Raw genomic sequence first — 14,360 nt, forward strand, 5'->3', positions numbered from 1 at the left:
CGTGTAGACAACTGCTGTAGAGGAAGACATCTGCACAACCAGCCACAGTCCACAGAGGACTTTGTCACACCTTTCACACATGCAGCTTCCTTCCTTTTTTCTATCTTTCTTATGTCAGTCGTGTAGTGTTTTGTATAATATGCTTTCTTTTCTGGCCTACTTTCCTGTAAGATTATTAATTAATTAATTAATTATCTTAATTAATTAATTAACTAATTAATTATTATTATGACTTTTCTTGCTGGAAGATCTACTTCTACATCTACTTGTTCACAGTCCCTTCTCTCACGCTTGTCAGAATAGAGTCCATGTTGACAACATTAATGAGAGGCTGAAGGAGACCTACCTTTATCTAGTTTAATGTCAGCAAGTAAAAGTAAGGTTAGGTTTCATGTCATATCTAAACAGTGCATTTCTCACATAGTCTCTCTTGCTAACCGAGCTTAGCAGTGCTCCTTTGCTTGCCAGTCAGCTTCCAGACTGGTGTTCTGTGACAATAGGGGCAAAGTGAAATGCAATTTATTTAATCTGATAAATACAAATAGGCCACAATGTTATAAAATCACATCGCAAGTAAAAATGGGCTTATTTGCATATTCAAACCTGAATGTAAATTATGTGGCAACTTCTGCAGTAATGCTCTGACACTGTTGCTTATAAAAGGTTGTCATGGTACTGTTTGGAGGAAGACTGACGAATAGAAAGGAGGTGATTTCCTGCCCAATGTATGTACTGTTAATCATAATTACCAGATATTTTTAAATATATAATCTTTCCAGTAAGCACAGTTGCACATAATAAAATACTAGACATCGGGTCTATTTCAGATATGCTGAAAAGTTGTTTTTATGATACTTTCTGGGACAATTCCAGGTACTGAAATCAGACACAAAGTGGTGTCAGGGACATCCCGAGTTTATTATTAACAATTTCGTTAATAGTAAGCTTTGACTGATAAGCAGAAGATTATTTTATTTTTGTTTCCATAAAACCATCAATACTGTAATTACCATGGTCACAGATTTGTATACATAAAAGATACTAAACAGTTTTTTGCCCAATTCCAACCTAAAGCATGAATACCCAGTACACCACAGCATGAGGACCAGAAGGTCCCATTTTTTCTTTTGTTTGTGTTAAGCTGCTTGGCGTCAATTACAATTGTTAAAGCGCTATACAAATAAAACTGAATTGAATTGAAGGCAAACAGCCCAAGGCCATCAACCCAGGTTCTAAACTCTCCAGGTCTTAATATGATCAGTCACCCAAGGGATGTGCCGGACAAACAACCTGGCCCCACCCCACCCCTCTTGTGTCTCTTGTGCCAGACACCACAACACACCCTGAATGGTTTTGTGGAGCCAGAGCCACCCAGGTGGCACAAGGTAACCCAAAGTCCTAGTGGGATAATGTTAATGTTTTTACTGTCATGAAAGATTGACATTTTAAAATCTGTTTACCCTCCAAAATGGAAAAGTTCAGAATTGATTTGGCTTACATTCATTTCATTGCAGAACAAAGCAACTGTATCAAACCTTGATAAGCAAGCTATGTGTACTTATTATCATCAATTTTGCAGCAGCTCTAAAAAGCCTGTAAATTGGATTAACTATAATCATATTCAGTATAATGATGAATTGATAATCTCCATCTGAACAATGCCATTTAGATCACATTAAGAGTATTGGATATGCAGGTGAGTGAGTGTGTCTGGCAGGCTTACGTGTACATATAGGAAAAGGTGAGCTCCAGGAACCGTTTCCCATGCAGACAACAAGGGACTCTCCCTGCAGAGTGTAGCCCTTGTTGCAGATAAACTCAAGAGCCTTCCAGTTTACCAGGCTCTGCTCCTGAATCTTGCCATTTAATAATCCTTTAGGCCTTTCACAACCTTTGAGAGCTGAGATAACGGTATTAAGTAAAAAATAATTTTCCTTCATTTGCTAAACACCAAGCACCTGTAAATTGAAACAGATTCCCCTCTACTGCTTACCCTGACATGTTGGTGCTGGTGAGCTCCAAGTTCCATCAGCCTGACACGTTAGGTTCTGTGGTCCAATCAGGGTTGTCCCAGGATTACAGATATAAGTCACATTACTCTGGTATGAGGCACCAGTTGGCACAGAAACAGCATTCTCCACAATGGGGGGAGGACCACATGAGGTCACTAAAAAAGTTTATAAAACAAACAAACAAACAAATCCCCCCACAAAAAAAAAAAAAACAACTGTGACTTTTTGTAGGTGATGTATTGCATCATACTGTACAAGAACCAGTAACTGTATTGATGGAATGACAAGTTGGCACCATTTTTTTTCTTACTGGGTGGGTCAAAAAACTGTTTTGTTTAAAACAAGAGTTGCCATTTTTTTTGAGCCAGAGATTTTGGAGACAAAGCATGCACAGTAGACACATACAGCAGTCAGAAAGTGAATCTAATTTTCAGCAAAAATATTATGCTGATAGACACTACTTTCATGTGTCAGAAGTGTGCATCAATAATCATTAATTAACATATAAATAATAAACAAAATTTAAAACTATAGCAGTATATTTATATATTGCATAAAGTATATTGATTTTACTATTGTTCAGGAAAAGATTATAAAAATTTAAGTGACTGATAAACTATAATTTGCTAGCTGGCTAACATTGTTCATCATTTTAATCAGACATACAGTAAAATGCACCATCTACAAAACACGTTTTTCCTTCACTTCTAAATCCTTGTTATGAGTTCACCTGTATACAGTGTATGCCTGACACAATAACAAGTCAAACAAATGAAAAAGGCTCACCAGCACATTCTGGTGGACTTCCACTCCAAGTTCGGTCTCCCTGACAGATCTGAACATTATGACCCTAAGATAAAATGATTGATGAAGAGCACAATAAAGACTTTTTTTTTTTTTAAATAAAGCAGAACTCACATATATAAAGCTTATTTAGATTTCCCAAGTGTAACACACAATCCTGCATTTTATTTTACAAAATGTTTTAAATAAGTCTATTCTGCAGTACAATAATTTCCACTGTCAGGCCTGAAAATATACATGCATCTCCTTTTAAAATAAGTTCCCATATGTCAATAAACCCACCCCCACACACAAGTCTGATATTGATCCTGCTAAACATTATTCCAGTCATAAATAATTAATCTAATGTTCTTCAGCCATGTAGGAATAAAGTTGAACTGTGAGAACATTTATAAATAAGAGTTCAGCCTACAGTATGCTGTGCTTCATGCTTGACCATTGCCTTCACTTTTGCACTCTAAATAATAAGTCTAATCACACAAAAAGGGATTATTTAAAGGCTACAGGGAATGGTAAGGTTTTAATTAAAAGCGATAAGTCCATGGTCTTTGTGGCGTAACCATAACATCATATAACAGTATCCATTAATAAGTGGGACGAGAACTAAAATAGAAATATCAATAGGTTTGCTGTTTTCATATAATCCTGTTAGCAAATATATTCTATGGTGAGTCTATTTATTCAAATGGAGTTATATATACACATGGCAAGAAATATGATTATTTATCTGGCTATTGTGCAGCACTGGCAGTTATTGTCCAGATGTACAGTAGAAAGTAATGGTCAATGCTGAAAACCACCACGATGTAGTACTTCTAGGCTTCACCGTGTAATTTAATTTAGTAACATTTTAGAAACAGTAGGATCTGGCATCACCGTGTGGATATGCAGAAAATTACAGCTGAATGTGCATTCATACCATTCTCATACACTTCATATGAAATTATGCAGCTCCATATTAACTTTATACACGCTACTTAGACAGAATGAAAACATTTTTTCAGGTTTTGTATCTTTTATCCTAGGGGTCGCCACCTCTGATCATCTGATTTTATCTGGAAGATCTGCTAGAAGTTTAGATGACCTTTTTGTTGCAACGTTGCTATTTTCTAACTAGCCTTGGGACCAGCACTGCATGCAATGGCTGGGGTGTATGGGGTGTAGAGTTAAGGGTCTTGCCCAAGGTCCCAACAGTGGTGACACGACAGTGGTGTGGTTCGAACCACCTGACCCTGCGATCATCAGCAAAGAGACTCGACACCCTGAACCACCACTGACCAGAAATAATAAAACATAGCATAATTTTATTTGTTTTGTTTGTTTGTGAATGGTTGATAAGACTTCCATGTTTTGCTCTAATTAAATATTTACAGTCTACTGTTTGTTTAATTCCCCTTCCAAATAAAAGAATAAATTGTTATGTATTGCCATTATTTGTGGGTGATTACAGGCTGCCAAGATCTGTGAAGTAATTTCCCATATTCACAGATTAATAGGCTACAGAATGTTTTTGGTGTTACTGCAAAATCTTGCCAACTGAACAAGGTATAAACCTGCATTCATGCTGCAATGATGACTGGCTAAAATCTGACTAAATTTTCTACAAGCCATTCTCTTGGTACTACATGCTCAGTTGGTCCTAGCATTGAAAAGACCAACATGCACCTGTTCTCTTACAGGTTTTAATAATCCTTGGATAGGTTGGTGATATCCTAGCTATAACTGAGCTGCATCATGTGAGTTGGCTGTCATACTTAAACTGTCAAGACAGTACAAACCAGCATAAATATTATGGTTTATTGATATAATTATCTAATAGAAAGTAAACCAAACCACTTTATTTTATCTTACTGTAGACTGACCCAAATTTATTTATTATGCAGAGACAGACACATTAAAACACATTATCATTATATAAAATATATATCTTACCTGTAGTTCAAATCCTGGTAAACATGTGTACACAATCATGTCCCCATAATTGTAGCTATCTCCTTTAATAATACCATGGAGAATGGGGAGAGGCTTTTCACAGATGACAGGCACACAAGAGTTCGAGGAAAATGATGGAGACCATCTGCCAAAAAGCTAGATTAAAAAATAATAAATTAGCATCTTTTATCTTGCACTGAGTCTACAGTGATAGTATTTTATTCATTATAGAGTCAAGCATAACGAAAAATTAGAGTTCATTGCAAATATCAATGCATACCTCACATTCTGATAATGCTGCTCCCTCGAGATAAAATCCTGGCATACAGGATATTGTAACAACGCCACCTACAGGTGTGAGCAGGCCACCTGTGACCACCACATGAGTTAGGTTAATGGGAAGGCTGCATGGTATTGGCTGACACCTCACACTATGTTTGGACCAAGTGCCATCACTCTGACAAATGACTGTGTCTGTTTGTGTAACCAGCTTGTACCCCTCTTTACACCTTAAACAAATAGAATAATTAGATCATCAGATCTTATAACATATACTGTATACCATTAATCATGAGATTATTGTTATGTTTTACTGATGCAATGTTTCATTTTCATAAGAAGTACCTGTACTGCGCCTTGTTGCCATAGGTAAAAACAGATTCCACAATCTCTGCATTTGGAACAGGAGGGGGTTTTCCACAAGACACTGGCTCACAGTGTAGATTAGGCACCTCCCATCTACCAAACTTTCCACAAGAAAGATATGGGTTGCCACTTAAACGATATCCTTGTTTGCATCCATAGGTGACATTATCAGGTACATCTGTACCACCTAGGACAACAGCATTGTTTATTGCAGGAGGAGCTGTAGTACATCTGCCCCTACTACAAATTGGTACCCCTGGACTCCATAATCCACCAATGTCACAAACAGACTCAGTGGGTCCAAGAATGAAATAGCCCTCAGTACACCGAAACCACACACTGGCCCCACAGGTATGATCCCGGCCAAGTACTGCACCAAATTTCAGTACTGGTGGGTTACATACACAGGGCCGACATTCTGGCACTCTTCCAAGCCAAGTACCATCTGCTGCACAACGCAGAATTGGACTGCCCACTGTCTCATAACCAGGGAAACAAATATATTCTACTACATCCTCAAAATTAAAACTTGAGCCATTTAGAAAGCCATGACTAATGTCCTCGGGTGGGTCACATGTGACTATGTCACACCGTGGTGGAGGGTAGTCCCATAGTCCCTCACCTCCACAAACCAGTGTTGGATTTCCTGCCAATGTATAACCCACATCACACTCATATTTCACTTTTCCATTATAACCATAATTTGTTCCTATAACACGGCCATTCTGAATGATAGGGGGTCGACCACAGTTAGCCGGGAAGCACTTAGGGGCTTTTTCACTCCAAGTACCATTAGCAAGGCAAACACTAGTGTGTGTGCCATGCAGGATAAACCCTCTCTTGCAGCTGAAGAGCACGCGCTTCCCAAATGTATAATCATCTCCTTTAATTAACACATCACTCGAGACCACAGGACGTCCGCAAGACAGAGCCTTACACCATGGTGCTTTGCCATCCCATTTACCATCCATTTGGCAAGTTCTAGTTTCTAAGCCTTGTAGGAAAAATCCGGCATGACACTCATATTTTATCTCTCCTTTAAAGTGAAAATAAGTTCCTCTCACTTCACCATTAGCAATACCACCTGGGTCACCACAGTTGACAGGAACACACTGGGGTGCTTCATTACTCCACTGATGTCCAGGATTACACTGTTGTACTGTTGGGCCGTCAAGCTCATACCCTTCATAACAGCTATACTCCACTAATCTTCCCAGTACAGTGTCTGTTACTGTTGCTGATCCATGTTCAGGAGCAGGAGGGGTATCACACTTAGCAGGTACACACTTAGGAGCTGTCCCATTCCATGTTCCATCCTCTTGACACACCAAAGAAACTCTACCATTCATTTCATAGCCTGCATGACAGCGATACTCTACTATGGTTCCATGCAAGAAGCTAGTGTCTGCTGGTGAAGGGGTGTCTGCTAGTTTGTCACCAGTCAACTCAGCAGATGGATCTTGAATTTTAAAATAATCACCAAAGTCAATGTGTGGAGGAAGACCACAGTCTGCTGGCATGCAAGACGGTACTGAACTTGACCAACCATGTTCCTCACAGGTTAGGTGACTCTGCCCCACAAGCAAGAAGCCTGGGAAGCAACTATAGAAGATAGTTACACCAAACTTATGATCCCGGCCTTCAACAAATCCATTGTCAATTGGTTTGGGAGGCGTGCAGTAGATTGGTTGACAAGATGGAACCTCTTTGTCCCAGTTACCATTTTCCACACAGGTAAGAGTCTCTGGACCTTGTAGACTATATCCTCGCTCACAGGTATACGTAACAGACCTACTAAACAAAGACTGTGAAAACTTGGCAAAGCCATTTGGGATCTCTTTGGGTGGAGCACATTCAATAGGATGACAATCAGGTACTCCTCCAATCCAGAGGCCATTCTGACCACATATCACAGTTGAGTTGCCCATTAGGTCATATCCAGGCTTGCAGCTGTACAGAGCAGTGCTAAGATACATAAGTCCTTGCACATCAACTATACCATTCAATATTTCCTTAGGATTTGGACACTCCACAGGAATGCATTCTGGATATGGGGTGCTCCACTGTCCATCTGCCTGACACCTAACAGAAGCTTCTTTTCGAAGGGTAAAACCAGCCATGCACGTGTAGTTAACTACACTGCCAAAATAGGTGGATTCTGATGATGGATCACCAAAAGAAACCTCTGGTGGTGGACCACAAGACACCTGTTTGCAGACTGGAAATGAACCATTCCATTCTTGTGATGCAGTACATTGAAGAATTTTAGCTCCATGAAGAACATAACCATTCTCACAGGAAAGCTCCACAGTTCCTGAGTTGTAATCCAAGCTTCGTAATACTAGATGGTTATCTTCTAAAGCTGGCTCCACACACTGAACTGGAGAGCAGTGTGGAATTTTGGTCTTGTCCCACTTTCCATATTTTAAACAGGTCCATATTGCATCTCCACTGAGTTCATAACCCTCATCACAGGCATATTCCACTTTACTTCCTACTTCAAAGTTGGAACCACGATAGTGCCCATGCAAGATTTCAGGAGGTTGTGGGCAGGTTAAAAGTTTACAAATTGGGGGATCAAAGGTGGACCATTGTTTGTTGGCCATGCAAATACGGTCAGCCTTCCCTATGAGGCGATAACCAGGATTGCAAGTATATGTAACTTTACTATTGTACACATAGTTGACTTTTCTTGAGTCCTGGAAATGATAAACAAAATAGACCAATCAGCAACCATTCATTGATTTTCAATAATTCAGACATTAAACATAAAGTATACTCTATTATTAATATTTATTTGAATTATAAAACTCTATGCAAGAAAATGCATTTTATCTATCACCTGGATGAAGCCATTAATCAGATAAGGAGGACTAGAACATGTAATAGGTTGGCAAGTTGGTAAAACTCCACCCCACTCTCCGTTAGCCATACAAGTCCTTCTTTTCTCTCCTCGGATGTAGTAGCCTTTATCACAGCTATAAGCAATCACAGCTCCAAAACTGTAGTTGGTGCCACTGACATAACCCCTTTCAATATTCTTTGGCCTGGTGCATCTAACGGGCATACAGCCAATATCCATAGGTGAAGGTGACCACTCTCCTCCCATTAGGCATTTCAGAGTTGCTGTGGTATTGAGCATAAAGCCTTCCTCACATTTGTAGCTGACCTCTGTGTTGCTAGCATATTTGTTCTTATACATTGAGTCTAGAATGGCATGAGGTAGATCAGGTGGGCGTTGGCAGAAGGTGGCAATGCATTTGGGCATACTGTGGCCCTCGGGTGGTGCCCAAATGCCCTCTGCATTACAAAACAACTTGGTGTTGTTTTCAGCAGTGTAGCCATCATCACAGAAATAAATAGCAGTGTCACCAAACAGTTTGTGTCCAGTGTCAGGATGTGCATGGTCAACAGATGGTGGTGGTCCACATGAGCGAGGCACACACTGGGAAAATTCACGGCTCCATTCACCACTTGGTAGGCATTCCTGAGTTTCAGTACCAAGTAGTGTGTATCTGTATGTGATTAAAAATAGTCGTTTCTTAGTTGGTAAGATAATATATAGGATAATGTATGAATACATGCTATTTTTTATTTTTTTAGACTGTGTGCAAGAAACTAATGTGGTAGACTTACCCTTTTTTGCAGATGTAGTGCACCTTACTGCCCAGAGTGAAGTTGTCTCCTTTGACAATAGCATCCTTTAAAGGAGGTGGTTCACGACAATTTACTTTGGCACAGACAGGAGCAGGGGATGTCCATTTTCCAGAAGCTTCACATTGCAGCTCAGAGTGGCCCTGCAATCTTTACAGCAGGTAGTTATTAAAACAATATTGACAAAGTGTATACAGACGTATTATTTATTCATAAGTATTGCTTTTCTACATCTCACTTCGATTATTTTACAGTATTTTACCTGTATCCTTCAATGCAGGTGTATGTCAAAGTTGACAAGTAAACTTTTCCATTAAGACTGAAATTTGCATTTTCCACAGCAGGAGGCTCGCTGCAAGTTACAGGTTGACAGCTTGGTGAAACGCTATTCCACTGCAGGTCAGATTGACACTGTATCTCTTTTGGACCTTGGAGGGTATAACCTTTCTCACAGCTGTTTTAGGAGAATATTTTTATTTATTTTTTATTTTTTATTCTATATGAAAGACAGTATTTCATTATAATAAACATTGTTTCCTAAGAATAACTAAGATGCTTTTTATAATCAACCCTTCTTCTAGCACTAAAAGTGATACCTGAAAGTCACCTTGCTTCTGTATGTGAAGTTTGTTCCCTCCAAAAGTCCATGATTTGGGATTGTAGGTGGACTACATGACAGGGCTATAATAATAATAATAATAATAATAATAATAATAATAATAATAATAAACATCATCAACATCATCATCATCATCATCACCATCATCATCATCAACAACTTTTTGTTAATTCATTCTTTTTAGACTCCTAATTTAGATCAAGTCCTAGTGTAATATTAACTGTATATTGCTGCATAATAATTGTGTGTCCTAAACGAGCCCAGAAGTTTATGTATGATAACATAGCCCTTTTAAGGAATGCAGTGTTTTAACTTAAGGAATAACAACACTATAAGGAATTGTTTAAGTGTAGAAGTACTAATTGCAAACATTGTAGTGACTTTTTTAGGTGTTGGTAATGCTGGGAATTGAGCATAACCCTAGAACTAAAGACCATAATAAAAGGCATTAGAAGTACTCCATTTTTTTCATTGTAGTTCTTATTTCCCTCAATAAATCAAATACATTTGTGGTCAAATTGTGCCTCAGACATATGTTACATATCATGGGGTTCTATCTGTTTTATTCCAGATTCAGGTCTGCATTACTGATGCAAATTATACAGTGTCAATTTTCTGATGTGAGTATCCCAGTAGCCATGTTGGATAAATGTGATAACCTTTTTTTCCTTATTTGCTGAGTGTATCATGTTTTGACTGGTCAGCTACATCTACAGCTTACAAACTAAACAAAAAGGCTTACCTGTGCAACTCCACCCATCCCCGGTGAAGGGGTAAATGCAGTTACAGATGTATGAGCCCTCTGTGTTTTGGCAGCTGGCATTCTCATCGCAATCAGAACCCAAGGCACACTCATCCATATCTACAATATACAGATTGCACTCAACCGGAATAATGGTTTTACCGTCGCATGTTCCGCAGCGACGATATTAGGGGTGTGCGTTTTCTGGCTATAGTCTTTAGACTTAGTTTATTCTCTTAAGGATTAATGAGCCACAGCTCACATGATAGCAGATAAATACAAGTAAAACATTAAATTCATTTACAATCACAGTACTAAAATTGTGCACATTTTAAATAAAAATTTTATGTAGGTGTTTCTTATTTGCATGGAATTTAAGCAAAGTAAATGGTAACATACTGTAGTGAGCCTTTAGATGTTATTAAGTGTAACACTCGCGTAGGCAGAAAACAGACTCTGAGTGTGCATGAGAAAAAAATGGGTGTGCCACAGTTATTGCCAGATTAATGAGCAAAAACTATATAAGAAAACTATATAAGCTACATAGCATTTATAAGACTCTACATTTATTTAAGCGCACTCACAATGATGACAAAATGTTTGTTTTTAAAATAAAATAAAATAATTAAAGCAAATAGGATGTGCTATGCCGTATTGGTTTCTGCGAACGTGAGCATGTCAAAAAATTAACCAGAACTCCGTGTATATTTGCCTCACAGACGTGAAAAATATATACTTATAGAAAGTGAAATATCTGCTTTTACATAAACAAATTTCAGATGATGTAATTTGTATGAAATATAAATTATAGGCGCATCCACTGCTGCAGAGACGACAAGATGACGTAATTACCTTCATCACAGCCAAAAACAAAGAAATCACTGATTTATCAATTAATTATTAAAATGGTCAGAGTTAGTCTTCTTGCTGTTTTTTCCCAAACCATTCATAATCAATAGTCTACTTCTGTCGGTGCGCTCTGGAAAACTTTATGCGTGCAGTTGAGCGGTGATTAGACTACTGTTTCTCGTTGTTTGAGGGGAGGGACGTGCTGATAACTTTATGGTCTGCTTTTCGGAAATTGCCCCATTTTCTGATCTGAGTGTGTTGAGTGTGTGTGTGGTGTCACCTGATCCAGATGTGAATAAGTCTTACGAATTCTTTAAAGGTTGTGGATTATTCAGCGAAACAGAGGCTCTATTGAAAAAAGTTAGGTGCATCAGTCACTTTACCCCAAATAAAAGGTCTTTCTGAGTATTATAATTTAGTTGTAACGAAAGTATACAGACCATGCACACCAAATACTTAATCTAAACCGGGCACGGAGATTATTAAAACTGAGCGTGAGGATAAATAAACCGAGATGCGTGTTTCTTAGCTCCACTCCTGCGAAAAACGACATATTCAGAGAAAGGCTCGTCCGCGAGAGGTTGTGCGTGAACCACTGAGCTTTTACAGATTCTAAAATTGCCATTGTAATAGTTTTTAATCCCTGGAATGGAAGATAAAGAGAATTTCCTTATCATAACATGCCTTGTATTGTTTTGAATCATTCTATACACAACCCATGATTTTCATTCTATTTTATAAATGAAATACTTTTCTTTGGTATTATTTATAGAAGATTTTTAATTTTATATTTTATAGAAGTTCACACCAGGGGAAGGATGCATTATTTGCATTTGAATGTGTCTGACATTGTAAAGCACACACACACAGTAACACTAAACAACAACAACAACAACAACAACAACCTAGAATTAATAGCGAATTAGGAGGCCCTGGTTATACTGCATAAATATCATTTAATACAACAATATTGCTGAAAAACATTTAAACAAATGAAAAACAATTTATTATTCTAATGTTCTATTCTGAAAGTCTATTTTCCAGTTATTTCTATATTTAAATTTTGATGTCTTTAAAAATAATAACAATAAACATATAGAAACAGGCTATATAACAGTTTATTCTTTGTACAAATTTAAATAGCCAGCTAGTGGACTTGATTGTCTGTCTAAACAATGTTTTTTATTTAACTGATTATTGTAATGTAAATGCCAATAGCTCTGGTTCTGATTTTTCATGTTTGTTGTATAAAGTACTCAGATGTGGAAATTACCATCGTTATAGTATTTCTTCGAGACAACATATTGTTATGACTTTTTTATGACTTAAGCTCTAATTACATTTAAAAACTGCTGCAACTGAAAATGTTACCTGGCAGTCATTTCAAGAATGACTTTGAAATGTGATTATTTTGGCTGCTGTTGTGTTGCCGCGGCAGAGAGCGCAGCAGTAATAAGCATTCTGGTTGACTATACAAATATACAAATGGAGACATGCACATACATAGGTGTTGCAAAAATATTATCATTATGTAAGTGTAAGATGCATGTAAAGTGTTAAAACACATTTCTAGTTTTAGACTGGCTTGGTCTTTCTGTCTTACCCAGACATGCAGGCAGGTTTCCAGCCCATTTGCCATTGTTGCCACACTGCATTTTGCTTTCCCCAAGCAGGTAGAAACCAGGTTTGCACTGGTAGAATACTGAACTCCCAGCATCAAAATCTTCCCCACGATACTGACCATGCATCAGAGCAGGAGGCGTGCCGCACTTCACTCCTACACAGAAATGTGTGTGATATGGGTAAATACAAAGAAACAATTAATCTATTTTATTGAATATAATTACAATTGAGCAAACATCCAGTGTTTGTGTGTAGCTACTAATTCTTTATTTTAATCATATTGACAGAATATCTCATACACTCATGGTCTATACTGTTTTATCCTGTATACCAGGTTGCGGGGGGAGCCTAGCGGGGTTCCGATCCATCAAAGGGCACACACTTTTGGGAGTTTGGGAATGCCAATAGGCCTAACCAGCCTGTCTTTAAACTGTAGGAGGAAACCCACCAAGCACAGGGAGGACATTCAAACTCCATGCATATGACCCCAAGGCGGGAATCAAACCCGGTGACAGTGCCAACCACTAAGCCACCATGCTGCCTGAGAGAGTTTCTACAGAGAATAATAATAAATCGCAATTGACAATTTCTTTTTCTTTTTTCCTGAAACGTACTTTGTACTACTGTAAAATTCAGTATCTTGATGTATCTGCCTTTTCTCAATGACTGACTTTTGTGCTGACACTCACTTTCACACAGAGGCTGTGCATGGCTCCATGCCCCTTTGTTCAGACACTTCTGCACTGGTTCCCCCACCAGGTAAAATCCAGGATTGCAGGAGAATTTCACCTGAGAGCCTGGCTTCACTGCTGAACTGGAGGAGCGCAAGTTGGGTACAGTTTCTGGCAGTAGGGGGCAATCTAACACAGGAAGAAAAATAGTCAGTAGTCTTAATTACTACGTAATTACCAAAAAATTACTTAATACATTTCTTGATGTTACAGTTCCATAAAAAAGTCATTAGATATGCCATGTATCCAAATAAAGAATTTCTGGTTTAATGAATGTGCAAATTGGAACAGTCCCACAACTGGTAAGACTGTTTTTCTTATGGCCTGTAGATAAATAGATATCTATAAGTGGATATCTATAAATAGGCATAGATAAACCTGAAGATGATTAATTAGTGACAAAATCCACGTCTGTTACAAGAGAAATATTTGCTAAATTAATTTAAATTCACAGTAAAATCATGATGAACGGTGTTATATGCGCATTTGCTTACCATCACAGAACATGCTCTTAGGACTGGTTTTGACTCGACCTGTGATACCCAGTAGGAAGTCAGACCAGGCAAACACATTCCCTCTCTGTAGGTCACTTGGACAAGCGCTGGCCAGGGACCTGATCTGAGAAAGAGTAAGTGGAAACCAGACATGATAACTTTAATGCTTGAAGCACATTCAAAACACACATCCCAGTCCCATGACGGGGATGCAAATTTCTGTGAGGTCCACATTGCAGAAACGTGAGCCATTTG

At 38.3% G+C, this 14,360-nt stretch overlaps 1 protein-coding gene across 4 annotated transcripts in view; it reads right to left on the bottom strand.

The window, feature by feature from the left end:
• svep1 (sushi, von Willebrand factor type A, EGF and pentraxin domain containing 1) overlaps positions 1-14,360 on the bottom strand; it is a 93,927-nt gene that overhangs the window by 11,489 nt on the left and 68,078 nt on the right. For all 4 annotated transcript variants that reach the window (XM_053499730.1, XM_053499722.1, XM_053499745.1 and 1 more), the window contains 14 exons: positions 14,106-14,229; positions 13,570-13,740; positions 12,861-13,034; positions 10,409-10,528; positions 9,644-9,728; positions 9,310-9,501; positions 9,030-9,197; positions 8,236-8,908; positions 5,373-8,092; positions 5,029-5,257; positions 4,749-4,904; positions 2,799-2,862; positions 1,994-2,167; positions 1,724-1,900 (listed from right to left, as the gene is read on the bottom strand). In XM_053499730.1, coding sequence (XP_053355705.1) covers positions 1,724-1,900; positions 1,994-2,167; positions 2,799-2,862; positions 4,749-4,904; positions 5,029-5,257; positions 5,373-8,092; positions 8,236-8,908; positions 9,030-9,197; positions 9,310-9,501; positions 9,644-9,728; positions 10,409-10,528; positions 12,861-13,034; positions 13,570-13,740; positions 14,106-14,229 — 5,227 coding nt within the window. The remainder of the gene's footprint in view (positions 1-1,723; positions 1,901-1,993; positions 2,168-2,798; positions 2,863-4,748; positions 4,905-5,028; positions 5,258-5,372; positions 8,093-8,235; positions 8,909-9,029; positions 9,198-9,309; positions 9,502-9,643; positions 9,729-10,408; positions 10,529-12,860; positions 13,035-13,569; positions 13,741-14,105; positions 14,230-14,360) is intronic.

The sequence above is a fragment of the Clarias gariepinus genome, chromosome 1 (assembly GCF_024256425.1).
Source record: "Clarias gariepinus isolate MV-2021 ecotype Netherlands chromosome 1, CGAR_prim_01v2, whole genome shotgun sequence".
Lineage (NCBI taxonomy): Eukaryota > Metazoa > Chordata > Actinopteri > Siluriformes > Clariidae > Clarias > Clarias gariepinus.